Source organism: Saccostrea echinata, unplaced genomic scaffold (genome assembly GCF_033153115.1).
Source record: "Saccostrea echinata isolate AGI-Se365-2 ecotype Australia unplaced genomic scaffold, CSIRO_AGI_Sech_v1 ptg000016l, whole genome shotgun sequence".
NCBI lineage: Eukaryota > Metazoa > Mollusca > Bivalvia > Ostreida > Ostreidae > Saccostrea > Saccostrea echinata.
The window spans coordinates 1,723,826-1,741,447 of NW_026889765.1; the positions used below are offsets into that span (position 1 = coordinate 1,723,826).

The 17,622-nt window shown below is 33.2% G+C and overlaps 1 protein-coding gene across 1 annotated transcript; it reads right to left on the reverse strand.

Moving 5' to 3' along the window:
• Positions 1-2,686: 2,686 nt before the first annotated feature.
• Positions 2,687-5,671, reverse strand: LOC133188800 (hepatic leukemia factor-like). The gene is made up of 5 exons (XM_061324285.1): positions 5,480-5,671; positions 4,879-5,094; positions 4,521-4,682; positions 3,967-4,046; positions 2,687-3,521 (listed from the first exon to the last, which is right to left on the reverse strand). The coding sequence occupies exons 1-5, from the start codon at positions 5,562-5,564 to the stop codon at positions 3,282-3,284; spliced, it is 783 nt and encodes a 260-aa protein (XP_061180269.1). The 5' UTR covers positions 5,565-5,671; the 3' UTR covers positions 2,687-3,281.
• Positions 5,672-17,622: the final 11,951 nt, after the last annotated feature.

Genomic DNA, 17,622 nt, shown 5'->3' on the forward strand with positions numbered 1-17,622 from the left:
ATGTCCCTTGCTCAGTGATGGAAGTAGGATTTTCATTTTGAGCAAGATAATGTTCATCAAAATACAGTTATTGACTAAAACTCAAGCACCATGAGCACTGTTAAAATATAAAATCAGAATATAACTTATTTACATCTCGGTATTACATTCGTCAGAGGTGACTGAAAGAAACTGAACACCCCGTCCCATACATGTACATCCAAAGCTATTCGGCGTCACACTGGTCATTTGTTGGGGGGGGGGGGGTCCTCTTGCATTAGTTTGTTTTCTTTCCTACGCAAGTATAGTGTATTTTTTTTAATTATTGAAATACATCTCAAATTTTCATTTAAAAGGAAATAGATTAAGTTGAATAGTAGTATTAAGTGAAGGAGGTGTCAATCCCTATAAGGATGTTGACATTGGTCATTGCAATTTCTTTGTGGTTTGTAACTTTAATATAACCCTAAAATGAATACACTATGAAAATCATACATCACATACAATGCCAATGGCTATTTCAAAACACGCTGTTGTTGCTATTCAATCGAAAATTTAAAGCACGTTGCAAACCACATGTATTTTAACCTTGGTGTGCTGGAATCCAAACAACACACTTCAGGTCAATGGCAGGTGAAAAATTTACTTGTTCCACTGGTATATACAACCTTGATACATGAAATATCTATTAATATATATATATCCAGATGAATAATATTTAAACGGAACCCGCTATCGCACTATTACCGTATTTATATACATTGTACGAAGAGTTTGTTTAGTCTGTTCTTGGTAATGATCTGGCATCTCAAACCACACTAGATCTGAGAAAAGAAAATCTCATTATACTCCACCGCTTTAAAAGTGCTGGTATATAGTGATGGGGGTGTCCGCCCGTCTGTCTGTTACGCTTTGGGGTACCCCTCTGTTATATGCAACAGGCCCCTAGGAAGCAGTTAATTTCACTTTGAGTGGACACAACCATACACTTTCAGTTGGGGGGGGGGGGGGGGGGGGCACTATCAAGTACCAAAAATTTCCTTGACAAGCAAAGCAAAAAAAAAAAAAGGTCATCAGACGTTATTGTTAAGGGGAGCACCCCCCCTCCCGGTTATTACAGCCATGTGCAACTCCTCTTATACCACTGAATAATTATGAAATTTAATGAGACTTTCACACAGTCTTTGTTATACCGTGCCATTATTGTGCACCTCCTAATTTACTTTTTCATTTGACACACATTTCAGGTTTCCCACAGCAAAACAGAGACACTGCCACTCTTTCTATAATATTTGGGGGGGGGGGGGGTACTCATCTCTTATCTGCAACTCCTCCTATACCACTGAATAAAATTTAATTATTTTTTTCAGAATCTTTATTACACAGTGTCATTGTGCACTTCCTATGTTACTTTTTGATCTGACACATTTCGAGTTTCCAAAAACATGGACACTGCCACTCATTTTATAAAGTCGGGGGTACCCATTTCTTACCCGCAACTCCTCCTAAGCCATTGAATAAAAAATAATGATACTTTCTCAGAATCGTTATTACCGTGCCATTGTGAACTTCCTATTTTACTTTTTTATTTGACACATATTTCAGGTTTTCCATGACAAAACAGACACTGCCATTCTTTTTAAAATATCAGGGATACATATTTCTTTTCCACAACTCCTCCTACACCACTGAATAAATTTTAAAGATACACTCAGTGCTTACAGTACCTTTAGTTTCTGTTTAATTCTCTGCCTTTGTAATGTAAAAAAAAAAAAGTAAATAAAATTCTAATTTCCATTTCTTCACTCAGTTGACAATGCGTGTATATGAAAGATCACATGTCAAAGCTTCAGACTTTTCATCGTTACGTGATACACTACAACTACTTGTCTATTATTCATAGGAGAGTAATCCCGGATAATCGTCACTGATAGTGCGATTTTACGTTACTCAGAATAACAACTTATACCTGGCAGATGTCTTCCTTTGTATCCAACTCATTGAATATATCTTGCCATGTGTTAGAATTATCCTGTCATAAACTCTCCATCCATTACAAACTATGTTGCTTATAAATGACAAACAAAAACAATACTTTTTTTTAAATTTAATTAATATTTTCAACAAATAATTATTTAAAACAAAGAACTCTATCACAGCCAAAATGTAGGAAAAGGAGTTCAAAAAGTGATTCATATTATGTATAATGTAACTCTGCTGAGAAAATTAGATACACAAGTACATATTCATATATGTCTGTGCATATTGCAATAATATACACATTTTTAAAACAAAATTAATCTTAGAACATTTTTTTTTATCAAAACATCATGATACCCAGGCAGCATATCTTTTTGCAACTGTGACAACTAATATAACTGTCAAGTAGTATTTAAAGAAAGTATACCCACCCTTCCCCGATCCAAAATTGGTAAGTTAGCTATAGACATGTATTGTTATTTTTTTTTCTTTGTATCATTACAAGTATGCACAAGTAATTACAAATTTAAGAAATTTTACATTAAAGTAAATAAAATCTCTACATCCTCCCTCCTATTTCTTGGTACTCTCATTCTCTCTCTACCCATCCCTAATTTTTAAAACAAGTATTTTATTTTGTCTTTTTTTCTTGTTTTTTTTCTGTTTTTCTTCTTCTTTTTTTTTTTTTTTTTTTGGTTTTGTTTTTTTTAAAAAATTTTTTATTTGTTTTTTTTTTCTTTTTTTTTTTATAAATGCAAATCAATATTGCCACAGGTAATTATATTTCTGTTAAAAACATAGGTATGTTTGGTAAACCAAACAAAAATATCCCATGGAATAGGAACTGTACAAGTGAATAAACTGCATGGATTTGAATTACCCTCTTGTTCATGTGGTACAATACAGATCAGGCATATTCATGGCTATCTGTCTACAGAATGCATAGCATGGAGACTATATTTTGATTCTAAATGAAGGTGACTACAGGACAGTAAAAACATGAATATTCACAATGATTGTCTAGCAAATAGATTGTTTATGTACATCGCCATGGCTAACTAGTTTATAATCAGGCAATTACCTTCAAAACAATGAATGCCCTATACACTTTTAAAAATATGTACCCCACAACTTGCATATATACGCTATGTGGTACAACTGATAATAAACATGGCTTAAAATGGGTGAAAAAGGTGACTTAGAGGTAGAAGACATAAGTTGTATCTAACAAAACAACTATCTCCAGAACATTTCTCTCAGACAAGCACTGAGATTTTGTTCTTCAACACTCTGCATAACTAAGGGGAGATGATTCAGTCACTTCAGTGTAAGAGTGACTTCCCTTCATACTTTTTAAGTTTCTGTGAGAGTTGAGTGTTTTCCAGTTGCAGTTTTCTCAGTTCTTCCTTCAGAGTGTTGTTTTCCTTCTCTAGATAAGCTGCTCGCAGTGCGATTTGGTTTTCTTTGATTCTTCGAGCCTCTCGTGAACGTTTAGCAGCGACGTTGTTCTTCTTTCTGCGGCTCCAGTATTTCTGGTCTTTGCAATCTTCGGGCACATACACCTGATAATAGCACATCATTTTATTTACTTTTTTTGTCAGACACAACTTGCCAATTTACAGTCAATTTTCACATTTCATAGAAGATTTACTATAAAAAGGGGCAATGGCCTGCAGTTTTCACTGGTCTGCTTGTTTTTTTTTTTTTGCAATATAATGAACAAAAACTTTTTTGGGGGTAAAATTTCCCACAATTTCATGGTTACAATTAACAGACTTGTGTACATTGTGAATATTTCCATGATTATTAAGAAATCAGTTTTATTTTGACTGCCTCTAAAGATGAGATATGTGATTGGCATTTCCTACTAAGTATTAGTATCATTACTCAACATAGAGTATCCATATTATATGTTAATCTTTCTTTTATTTCACTGAACAATTCCATAACTAATTCATATGATGATGGTGACATAAAGCATTGATAATTAATATGCCTCATTCCTACCTTTCTGGACTTCTTTATGATTGGCTGAGGTTTCAGTTCATCTTCAGTGAACCTCCTTCTCTTTGGATCAAAATTCTGACCTACAATTCATACAATGACACTAAATGTACTGAAAAAAAAAAATAATGGTAATCTGAGTATATTTTGGCATATTTACTTAACTTGACATGAATACTGGTAATAATCTAGATATTAAGAAAGTTTTGCAATTTGGGTCACATTTAATAAATTACAACAACAAAGGAATGTAATTTCTCATTGCAGCATAAAGAATTTCCAAAATATTTCCCTAATGATGGATTTTTACTTCAACATATAAAAAAAATTACAAATAAGACTTGAAAAAATTAATTTCAGTAGAGTATGTCATAGACTTCTATATGTAACTAAGCAACTCAGATATATCCTACGCAATCTGCTGCCATCCATTTTTCATTAAATTTTCTATGGGTCAAAAACCTGAAGATTAATTGCCCCCTCAATGTTTTTCACAGTAAAAGCTTGAATGTAATACCTCCTACCTGCCAAACCCTAGCATTAATTTTTTCTCCTACCTGGGATAGATGCGAGGGCCAGATCACTTGGGTCAATATCATACTGCACTTCTGGACTATGTGGAGGGGATACCTCTGGGGTACTGACTGGCAAAGGGGGTGAAATAGTGTCTTCCTTCTTCTGTGGGGATTCTATCAATGGTAGCAGCACATCTGCTAAATCTGCACAAAAGAATTGAAAGAACTCAGCAATGAAACATTTTCCTGGTATGTTTCACAGCTTATTTAGCATAAAGTATTAAACTTGAAACATGAATGAATGCAATAGGCTTACTTGATGCATTTTTTTCCCTCAATGAATTATTGTTTGCAAATTTTCTAATAAGCTACACAATTTGAATTGATTGATTCAACATACCACCAGGAGGGGCAGGTGGGCTTATGGGCTGGGTTATTCCATCAGCGGTATTTGAGTTGTCCTCCACAGAAATTCCAGTCTCTGACAGGAATTCATCCAGATCCATAAATTCCAGATTGAAGTCATTATTGTCAGGGTTGTTCCAGAGATTGGGTCCCAGAAAGGCTGCAGATGAATCGATCTTACCAGCTGAAACCTTTCCTTTCACTGTTCCATCTGCAAAAAAGAAAATGAATTACATACTATAATATATTCAGTGCTGGCCTATCTATAATATATTCAGTACTGGCCTATCTAAAGCACATCATGTTTGATTTAGCTGGCCTAATGATGTCTTTCATCCATATTTATTAGCTTTACACATTTCCGCCAGAACTTGCCATATATTGGACATTCGATTTGCAAATGCAGGATATAACGTACATGCACTGATACAGATATCTGAATAATAATTTTAAAAAATAGATAAACCATAAAAAATTAGAATATCTTGAAATCTTGTGACTTGTCTGCACCAGGTACTTGAGTACATTTGCACTAAACATGGCCGACGAAATGACGATGTTTACAAAAACACAGCGTCGAAATAATATGCACTTACCACTAAGTTTGGGTGGATTCTTCAAATCTGGGTTCTCCAAGAGTTCCTTCAAAGTTATGCCTTGTCCAAAATCAAAGAGATTCATCTTTTTCGTCTGTTAAGTATCTAAGTCTGGTGAAATATGGCGTGGATTGTTGTCTATGGTCAGTCCCGTGTAACTACATGTGAAGTAAACAAGGTTATATAAAAGTGAATGCTAAATATAGATAGCTGGAAACGGCAACCAATCAAAACAATGAAAACTCATCATGTGACTTGAACAGAAGAGGTCGTTCAGTCCAGATGTACGCATTTTAGTATGTGAAGACTTAGAAATTGACCCTTTAAGCGTAATATTAGGTTTTAATCATTCTTATTCCATTTTAATTTAACATAACATTTCTTTCCTCCATGCATCACAGTTTACGAAATGGGAGCCCTCTTTCAGACTCAAAACAGCGATAACAAGAATATGAATATAACAATATTTAGAGACCCAAAATCTGTTAAAATATAAATAAAATCACCCAATATCAATTTTCCTTCCGATTTGCCATTTTTACTACAAGTAAGGAAGTGAATGATGCAAACAACTTATCCTGGTTGTTACTTCCATTGATACCTATATTTAAATTAGTAGAATCCTAATTAATCCCGAAAAAGCATGAATTAAATAGTATTTCAAACTGAGTTGCATTTAAAAAAAATAATAATTAATGCATTTCAACCATTAAATTAACAGAAAAGTAAATGTATTCAGTTAAACGGGCTAAAAAAAAATGTATGAAGAAAATATTAATTGATACATTATTTACCATGATTTAATTTTGGTCTTTATTATTTTTTTCATCATTATGTCAGGTAGGAAGTATATTTCATACATTACTTCCCAAAATCAATCTATTGAAGTGATTATGCATGGTTCCTTTTTGCAAATGTTAGGAAATATGGCGCGTATTATGTACAGAGAACAAGTTGTAATGCAGTATTTAAAATGCTCTTGCATACTTTTTATACGGTTAATTAATCTTTCCCTTCTATCTCCATAAATGCATGTGCCATGCGCGGATCTAGAGGGGGGTCGGGAGGGGAGGGGGTCCGGACCCCCCTGGAATTTGCAATTTGCAGAGTTAATAAAAGTATAAACTGAAATACTGAAGCAAAGAAAAAATGACTTTGGACCCCCATTCCCCCTAGAAAACGTGGACCCCACCATCACCGCCATGAAATAGTTCTCTTTCACGAGAAATGGAAATGACTTTTTTTTTTTTTTTTTTTTTTTTGGCTTTTCAACAAATTTCCTGGGTATAATACGTTTGGGAAGTGAATTTAGGTTTATTTTTCGAGAGGGGGGGGGGAATTTTGGGGTTGGAAATTTTTTTTGACTGGGGTGGAACACCCCCCCCCTCCCGGAAAAAAACCCTGGATCCGCGCCTGTGTGCGGATCTAGTCGGGATATTTTTCCAGAGAAGTAAACAACTTGTCCAAACTGAAAACATTTTTCGTGTGTACGTGTCTGTTTGTGTGTGAGAGGGTGTGTATATGTGTGTGTATGGGATGAGGGTGGGAACTCCGAGGTGGTGGGGTGGAGGAGGAAGACAAGTCGCTTTCCTTCATATATGTATATTAATGACTCTCCTTACCATTTTACCATGAATCTGTGTTTTCTGGAAAGGGGGTGGTGCGTAGTTTTCTATAGGATTCCAAGGTCGTCTTTTCCTTACTTTACTGTACAAATTTTAAAACTCAGAAATGAGCTTCCATTGTCAAATAGGAAAATGAAATGCATATTCTATTCAACGACCTAGTTCAAACAAAGGCTAATAGCCTCTCTTGAACCAGGTTAATGACGCACTAACAAATTGTACTGGAAATTATGTTCTATTTCCCACAGGGAGGTCATCGATGATTTTTAAAAATTAATTAATTTATTTATTTATTAATTTAATTTTATGATATTTTTAAAGAAAAATATTTTACAGAATGCAAAATTACTCTTCGTTTTGTTAAATGTTAATTTTTATTATCGATTGGAAAAAAAGAGTGGTCCCTATTAATTCACGATCTGAAATATTTCATCACTTGACTTCGGTTAATTACATGTAAGTAAACTGGTAAATGACATGTGCGTGCATGTACCCGTACATTTGTAACTATTTTTGGCCAATTTGAATTAAATTTATTATTAAGCATCGAATATGTAAATGCATGTACTATAGTAGTTGGGTATTTACTAAAGTTTTTAAAGAATACTACTCTCCGAGTCACAGCATATAATTGAAGAGATTTACGATTCTTGACCTAAGATTACTGTGATATTTATTATTCAACATTCTGAACTAATTCATGTTGACAGTAGTACTTTAAAAGGTGGACAGTTCTACTTAATTGTGTCGCTCAATGAGTCTGTAATTAAAAGGGAAAAATAGCGACCCCTCCCCGTTTTTTGCAATAAAAGCAATTTTTTTTTACATACAGCACACACAGAGGAGCCAGAATAGTGAGTTTTTTTTTTCAATATATTTTTTTAATTCCAGCACACTCCATGAAAGAAAGGAAAGGACTTCTGAACAAAGTTTTTATATTTTAAGCCCACCTGAGTCCTGTGATAGTGAGGTAGCTATGTTTACTCCTGAATACCTCATCTTTTTTTCAAAAATCAAAGTAGGAAAGAATATTATAACTTATTATAACATTGAATAATTCGTATCTCTCTGAAATCCTTATGTACCTCTGTATCTTTCTGATTGGCCGAGATACAACAATTTAGAAAAAATCACCTGCACGTGACCTTCCAGGTGAACATAAGGATTTTTTTTCTACATTGGACTTTAAATAAATTGGGAAATTCCAAAGTGATAAATAGTTTTGGAAAGTTATTTCACTTGCACCCGACTTCCACCCAGGTGAACATATTTGTCAGGCACATAAAATATGGGGTGAGGTGTGTGGGTGCAGGGAACCTGCCCCCCCCCTTTTTTAACGTAAATTTTTTACTTTTAATGTAGTATAAAATGGTCATTGAAGGGCTCTGGTGCCCCGGTTAATGGACCTTAACACACTCCCCCACAAGATAAAAATTGGAGTTGGGAAAATTCTCCTCATTTTGAAGGGGAGGGGGCTAGTCAAAGATTTTTTCAGGTATGTTATCTTAATTGTTTTTGTTCCTTTTTTTTAAATATAAATTATCATACATATACGTGCCAGATATTTTTTTTCTCTATATCGCAACTAAAATAGATTTAAGAATTCCAAATTAATTCTAGGTTATGTTTATTTTAAACCAGTTTCTCTCATTGCGTTTGGCTATAACTTCAGCAAATGTAAAAAATAGTTTATAAGATGGTATCATTTAATCATTGAATCATATAATAAAACAATTATTGCTGTTTTTGAGATCAATACGACGATTTAGCCTCCTATTCACCGAGCCTTCGGGCTCGTTGAATATTGTACTCCTCAGGTGGCTAAATCATCGTGTTGACCTCAAAAACAGCACTAATTGTATACTATTCACCCCCAATTAAGTTTTTTTTTAGAATAATCTCTTACTGTTAATTTTTAGGGCTAGGCATGCACGGATCTAGAGGGGGGTTAATGGGAATCAGGACCCCTCCTTAAATTTTCAGAGGTATTTATACATAATTTTATTCAGAAAAGGTGAATATGATTGGGCAACAGAAAGGGTTTTCAGGCTAAGGCAAATTCCGATTTTTTTGTCAAAAAAAAATCGAGTCCAATTTTTTAAAGAATTGGTGTGTACCTGGAAATTTGTTATTGAAAGGCCTCCGGCCTCAACTTTTTGTTGCAATATACATGTACTCTCTAACGTTATTAGTTTTTCCTTGTTAATTATTTTTTTCTTGCTGACCAACACCCGTTTTTTATTTAAAACGATTACAATGACTACTTATATTTCTAAAAGATTAATAGCATATATCACAGAGAATTTCAGCAACTACAACACTGCCAAGCTTGTACGGTTAAGAACTGGCGCGTAGGTTCGAGGTGTGATACAAATTGAACAGTCTTTAATTAATGACGTAAATGTAACAAAAACCATAATAATATCTCTTCCATCTTGAGCCGTTCAAAATATGAGTTAATACCTATTTATGAACACCCGTCTCGCAAATTATGTCTTTGGGATTTTCATTAATTAGAATACAGTGCATTGCTGAGCAATATTACGAGTATTTCGTCACATAATTGTGTCTTCTATGCACTACTAGTATTGACTAATCCCCTCACTCCACTCCCACCCCCCAGGGTAATGGAAGATTGATTTCTTAAGTTCCAAAAAAAAATATAACTATGTCAAGAAGTGTCAAAAATATATCTTTTTTTATATCAAAGTTTTGAATACCCATGATAAAACATTATACGCATGGTGGTGGGTATCAGAATTACATCTTGTCAACGAAAAATAAAACTTAACGATATGTTGACCCATCTGCATTTAACATACAAACACGCCATTAAAAAAGATGAATTAAAGCAACGTTATTTCACTGTTGTTGAAAAACATGTTGGTAGAAAGCACAGATATTTCAGTTAGATCGAAATCTAAATTTTATCCCATTAGCATAAGGATGGCATGTCAAATAAACATCCGATGTACATGTGTTATATTAAAAGTTTAAAGATTTTTACAGATAAGTTTAAATTGATAAATTTTACAGATATATCAGAATGGCATGTCAAACGTTGCAATATTCGATCTTTTCTATTTGTATTGTGTAATTTTTCATATGCATTGTACAAATTTTTCCATTCGTATATACTCCTTAAGTCAGATTTATTTAAGGTAAGGCTTTCAGATAATACTCAGTGTTCTTGTGGATATACCAATGAAAACACTGAACACTTCTTCCTGTATTGTAAGAATTATGCTGAAATAAGAACAGAATTATTTCACACCATAAAAAATAACAAAGGAGCAATAGACCTTGACCTTGACATAATTCTATTTGGGACCCAAACTTGGGTCAACAAAATAATAGCAATATTATTAAGGCCGTACATAAGTATATTAAAAAATCGAAAAGATTTTTATGAATAACCAGTGTAACCATTCTGTATCTATTACAACCCCTTCCTTCTTTCTTCTCTCTTTGTACTCCTATTCCCTTCCTTTCTTAATTCTCTGCACCTTTTTCCCCCTTCTTTTTTGTATTGTACATTTGTTGGTCGTACATCACATGTATATGCTTTTTGTCATTTTCTTTGTGTTAGAGAGGACAGTCTAAGTTGGAATAACTTGTGTCCAATCCCATTGATTATGTATCAATAAAATATGTTTAAATCAAATCGTATAATTTTTATTTGCTTTCTATAATTTTTCGTTTGTACATGTATCGAATGATTTTATTTTTATTCTATAATTTTCCATTTTTATTGTATAATTTTCCATTTGCATTGTAAATTTTTTCATTTTTATAGAATAATTTGCCTTTTGTATTTTATAATTTTCCGTTTGTTTTGTGTAATTTTCCATTTGTATAGCATTTTTTTCATCTGGAAATTTATACAATACAAATTGAAAATCATAGGATACAAATGGAAATTCATACTAAATTAAAAGAATAATATAAATTAGAACTTAAATAGAAAATCGAACGATTCAAATGGAAAATTATAAAATAAGAATGAAATATTACAGAATACGAATATAAATCATATACATGCAATCAAAATGAGAAACTATAAAAATGGAAAATTATACAATATAAATGGAAAATTACAAAATACAATTAAGAATTCTGCAACACAAATAGAAAAGATCAAATATTACAACGTTTGACATGCCATATGCAAAAAAAGATCGAAAACCTTAATTTTATCCCCCAAAACATAAGGATGGCAGGTCAAATAAATATCCGAAGTACATGTGTTACATTAAAAGTTTAAAGATTGTTATAGATAAATTATAGATAAATTTAAATTGATAATTTTTAATATGTTAATGTAATGCATGCATTTCTGAATCATCCCTTGCATTAAATATCTGTCACCTTGCTTACGGGTCAGCCCTATTTGATTCCGTAAACAACTAGTGATATTATCCAATCGTCTTTTAACGTTGAACTTTAGTCATTCAGAGTGCAGATTTCATTCAATATGGTTGACCCGATTGAATTTGGAGGCTAATCGAAGGAGCTGATCTCTCGAGACGGACGATCAACGGTCCCTCAAATATTGTGAGAATGACCAAAAGCAGTTATATTTTTAAACGTTGCTCTAATATTGAGTGCAAGAGATGACAAGTGCGGAAAAATTAAGGTAATGCACGAAAATTGCATGGGAAAAAATGGTGTAGGTGTAGTGATTTAGATTTTTATTTCATAGCCATCGTTTCGTAAATAATATTTTACAAGTATTTGCTGATATTTCAGTCAGATTATTCTATTTATCATTTGTTTTCAGTTGTTACTTACGTAAAACCCCTTTATTATGTGTCTGTTATAAGTTAGGACATGTGTTGACATTCCACATGTTTTACTTTTTAAACAGGAAGTGTCATCCATGTTGGCAGTCTTTCCGTAGTACTTTTGATAGCTGTGTTCTGATTGGTTAACTTAGCTTTAGGATCTTTGATAGTCATTGGTTTTTATTTTGGACCTTGCTAGGGTATTTAAACCCGTGTTCGAGCAGTTTACTTCACTTGGTTAGGGATAAGCCTCATGGCTCATTATCTCTGATTTTATGCCAACCTCAAGGTACACGGCATTATAGGTTTCATTTAGCACGTGCTGAGCGAGCACTTTATGATAGGTTAGGATGTAGGTTTTATAGAATAAAGTTATATGATAGGTTAGGATGTAGGTTATTTAAAGTAAATTAAGTTTCCCTTTCCAAGTCCTGCCTGGTCTAGGGATATGTAGATAACAGGTTTATTTTCTAGAACCACTATTTATTATTTATTTTGGGTGTTGTTTATTTTCTGGGTCAGTTATTTTTAGAACCTAGAATTAGCATTGGTATTTTCAGTTCAACTCTAGAGTGTTGATAGTAGTCATATTGGGTGATGTAGCTCATTCCTTTTATACTTTTCTAATTCATTCATTTTATAGGATTTTTGACAACTTTCATAAGTATGGAAGCCCAGTAGGGACATAAATTATTTTTCATAGTTTTTCCACATTCCTCCCATTTTCTATTACATTTTTCAATTACTTATTTATTTATTGAGATTATTCATTGAGATTATTGTGAATCACCAACCAGATTAAATTACATTTTTGATAAAGCCCTATTAATCCTGTGCAAAAAAGACTTTTCTGTTTGTTAAATTTTGATCATTATTTATTATTTGTTATCATTTACAAAGGTTAATTCTCACTTTATTAAATTTATAAAACTTTCAACTGTGTTTTCATTTAGCGTTGATCATAGTTCAGATATCCCCTTACCTGGGTTGACAATCATAACTGGAGGTAGTTTACTGCTTTAAGCCAAGTTGGCTATTAACTTTGTTAAGTTTCTCTATTAAAGAGTTCTACTTCCGGTTACATAGGGTTAACGACGGCGACCTAATTCTCGGAAGTTCGAATATTTTTTTTTTTCTAAGTTTTAACGAAGGAAGGTAAATGATCAATTTATGACAATAAAGGACAACATTCTGCCTTGCGACTGACAAAATTTTTTCATGGGTTTTTGGAATAAAAATCGAAGTTTTTAGAGTTTGAAGCGAGGCACCAAGGAATTAATGGCGGCTCGTTAGGTCCCTTCTCCCCTATTATACTATATACCCGATTTTGCTTAGATTTTCTCAAGTCCCTATGGTCATCCCTATGTTTTCTGATCCCAGACGTGTTTTCTGCTATCTATATTGCCGAGCTCTGAAAAAAAAACACAAAGACAATTTACAAGTATACAAATGTAAAGTCTAGACGTTTGTCAAATTTTGATAATGAAAAAGTATGGCGTATCAGTATCAGTACCACAATCTTTTGATGTTTTACTTTCTAGCTCTATTCTAACTTCTTGTTTTTTCCAAATTTATCTCAATAATTTTGTTTTTATTTCTTATTTTAATTCCGACTTCTTCTGTAAATATTCCAATTTTATTTTTTCCCTCTAGATTTCAGTTTATTTTGACATTTTTTTCTTACTTTCTTAATTTTGATTCTATCTTAAAGTTTTAAAATTATATTTCATTGTGCCTGTAGGTTGGTTGATAAGGATTTTAAGGGAAGATCCTTATCACCCCCTCCCTCACCCTTCCACTAAGTAGGACGAGTTTTAGGAGTTTATTTATTTTTTTTATTTGATTATTTATTATTGCTTGTAAAACGTTTTTGGAAGCCCCCTCCCCCCCGAAAAACGTTGTCACGAACCTGCATTTATTGATTGGCTATTTTTAAAAAGTTATAAAAATAACTGTGGCACTGATCACAGTAGCCTAGTGTCTATGGGCGATAGATTCGGACGACCTGGGAGCTCAGGGTTCCATTGTCCAAACTTTCTAGTGCCGTGCCAAACCTAGATGTTTTACATACATGTAGATAGTGACTATTCCTTCGGCATTGAGTTAATGGTTTCTCGGCTGAGATCTTAAAAATCGAGGTCCATCTAGATCCCCGCATGCCGTGCATAAGCGGGAAATAATTCATACATGTATCATGAAATATGGTGATAACGAACAGTATTCAAGCTCAAAAATCCACTCAATCAATAAAAATCAGGAGCAGAGCAAACAAGGACCTCTAAAACATCAGAGATGGGATCAGGTGCCATGTAGAAGTGAGCATCCCCTCCTTGTCATGATCGGAAAATAACGGAAAAATCCATCGACAATTCAGTGTGTAAATAATGGCCTAACAATTAGTATGAAAAATGTCAGTTAGCATTTGACTTAATGATTGTATCGACAATATAACTTATAAAATGACGACTTTAAACGAGACTGTTGATATTCTTGTTTCATCAACTTGTTTGTCTATAATTAACCTCGTTTTAGAAATTGTTCATACGTAGAGCATGCTCTTGTGTAACGAATCAACTGAGAGATGCAGACTGCAGGTGATAAGGGTATATTGCTGTGTAAGTAAGGGAAATTGACGATTGAAAAGTAAAGTCATCACGTTTGTCATGAAGCTTTGTTAACGCCTTTTTCTAGTAAAATATCCAAGTATGAAACAGATGTGTCATACTTTATGGTATCTTCAATTTCAAGCTCACTGGGATATATCGTGTCGACATATGAATGGAAATAACTATTGTTAATTGATAATACGTCGTCGATATATATAAATATCGGGTTGAAGGCCACAGCAACTGTTTTCTTCTTCTCATGTACAATGTATAAGATTTTGAATAAATTCTGCTTCATATGAATACAAAATAAGTCTGTTAATAACGGGGCGCAATTGGTACCCATGGGAATTCCAACAGATTGTTGGAAGACTTGGTCTCCAAAAACCACATAGATAATACAAATCAGAAACTCAAGCATCTTTTTAATATCAACTTCAGAGTACTTGTGTGTACAATCAGAATGTTTTTTTTTATAAAATAATTTTGCAAATGACCAATGACAAGGTACGTAAATTTACGAGTTTAATTTTTATGAAAAAGCAGCTGTCAATGATGTCAAAAAGCCTGGACTTGAATTTATCGTGGGGAATGGTTGTATATAGAGTTGAAAAGTCGTAAGTTTTTACGCTATTGATTTTGGTAAAAATTTTGTTTTCCAAAAGTTCCTTGGAATTTTAAGTATCCACATCTGATTTATTACACCACTTTTCAAATATATTGTTGCACAGTACTCCTGAAGTTTCTCCTTCACTGCTGTTAATATTTTAGTGAGGGGTAAAGAAAGGCTTTGTAGACTTTTTACTGGAACCCGCTAATTGTTAAATATCGTTAAATAAAATGACATTTAAGAAAATTGTATTACTGTAAAATTTAAATTAAAAGTTACAAATAAAATAAATAAAAATAAAAATTTTGAAAAACAGGATATTAGAAAAAAAAAAATTAAAAATTGTGGCACTGTTATCTCTTCATAATTTCTCAATATCAAAATTTGACAAACTTGTAGACTTTACTTTTGTAGACTTGAGAATTGCGCGGCTGTATATAGATACTGGAAAACATGATTGTTAACTTGCAACACATTCTAGTCTTATTTTATACAAGTAGATGAAATATACAAGCATGATATCAAGAGGGCCAAAACAAGAGTAAATTTTGAAGTACTCATACCAGAGAAGCAAAGTTTTCACCATCAAAAACTAAACTCAGATGTCAACCAAGTTGTTTGCTCGAACCTAATTACATATCTTAAACATAAAACTACAACGATTTCAAGCTCTTTATCTATTCCATATTTCTCTTGCCCTACTCTTTCAGCTATCTTAACTCTCTCCCCACCTTCTCTTTTTCCTCACCACATTCCATTTTTCTCTCCTCCCACACTCTCTTCCTCCCCATTCTCTCTCTCCCCACTCTTCCTCTCTCACCCTTTCTCCCCACTCACTCTCAACCTCCCCACTCACCCTTTCTCTCTCTCTCCCCACTCTCTCTCTCACCCTCCCCCTCTATCCCCACTCACCCCTTCTCTCTCTCTCCCCACTCTTTCCCACTCTATTTATTTATTGTCCGTCTGACTTAGTGACTAATTGGCATTGTGAAATAAACTATATATATGCACAATACATGGATGTTTCATAGTTTATTTACAATAAAAAAATAATGGGAAAAATAATTATCTTCAAAAAAGAGAAAATTCTTATAGTTATTTTAAAAGAAATTATAAAATCTTTTCACTTTAAAATGGATTTAGCAGAATTGTTTATTTATGCAAAAAATGAATTCAATTATGTTTTCACATAACAGAAAATACTGCTTCCCAGTTCACATTGAGATAATTGCGATGTTTGTTTGCGTATTTAATGAAGAAGAATTTATATATATTGTACTTGAAGAACAAAACTTATATGTTTACTAACATGTCAGCTTTAAAACCCAGTAGCAGGATATTATTTGTTGTACCGCTATGAAAAGTAGATGTGCGGTTGATGCCCTAAATTATCCACATGCTGAGAGGAGGTCTATCAAGTATTCTTTATTTGACCAAGTATGTAATTAGGGTTTGACATTCACTATCCCTTTCCCTTGTATGCATTCAGTTAGCTAAAATTTTATATTTTTATAATTTTTGTCCTGTTCAGACATCGTGTCGTTGTAACCAATATGCATTTTCATCATCGTTGTTCGCGCATTACCGGATATGTCATATTTTGTCATTGCATGTAATTGTTCGTTTAGTGCTTTATTCAAATGCGTTCTGTTAATAAACCTACATGCAGCCTTTATTTGTTGCATGGTTCTACTCCACTAACCATAGATTTTTGAATGGATAGTGTTAAATGATTTACCGTTGGGCCATCAGTGTAATTTGAGTAAATGTTCACCTTATAACAAGCCTTAGCCATGCTTCTGGGAAAATTACAATCAGTACAGTACAGCCCATTCAATAAAAAGAGTCATGCAAAATGTATGCTTGAAAATTGTTACAAGGTTGCCTCTGTCGCGCATAGCGCCCTCCTCAAGTCATGTAACATTAAAGAAATAAATTTGTAAATCGTAAAACATTTGAAACAAGCATTCAATTCTTAGTCTGAAGGAATAATTTAAGTTAATAAGAATAAATAAAATCCTTATATTAAGAGGATTTTCGGTGAAAGGAAAAAAGATTTCTTTTCACTTTTATCCTAAAAACCCTTTAATATTTTCAAACCTCGTATCAGACAGTAAGAACGCTTAATTTGTTTATAGGAAAGACGTACATGGCCAGAGGGGAATTCTTTCCTATAGGCTAGCAAATTTAAAGAGTGGGTTACAACCCCAAAACTCACCTCTATAAATACGCTCATACGAATCTCGCATGGTACTTGATTCTAACATTCTATTGGTAAATTTTTATTACATGTAACTAGAAATGGAAAAGACGATACCACCGTGTATACTAGACTTATGCCAATTCTTGGTATACCAAGCACCTTTTTTTTTTTTTAATCAATCAAATTTTTTGATGTAAAACCCTTATTTTGTTAAAGACTTTGTTGACACTAGCAAACGACAAAAAGACATTTGTAAAGATTTTGAGCTAATCACTTTTTTGTGCCCCTTGTATCCAAGGTCAGAGACATACTGAT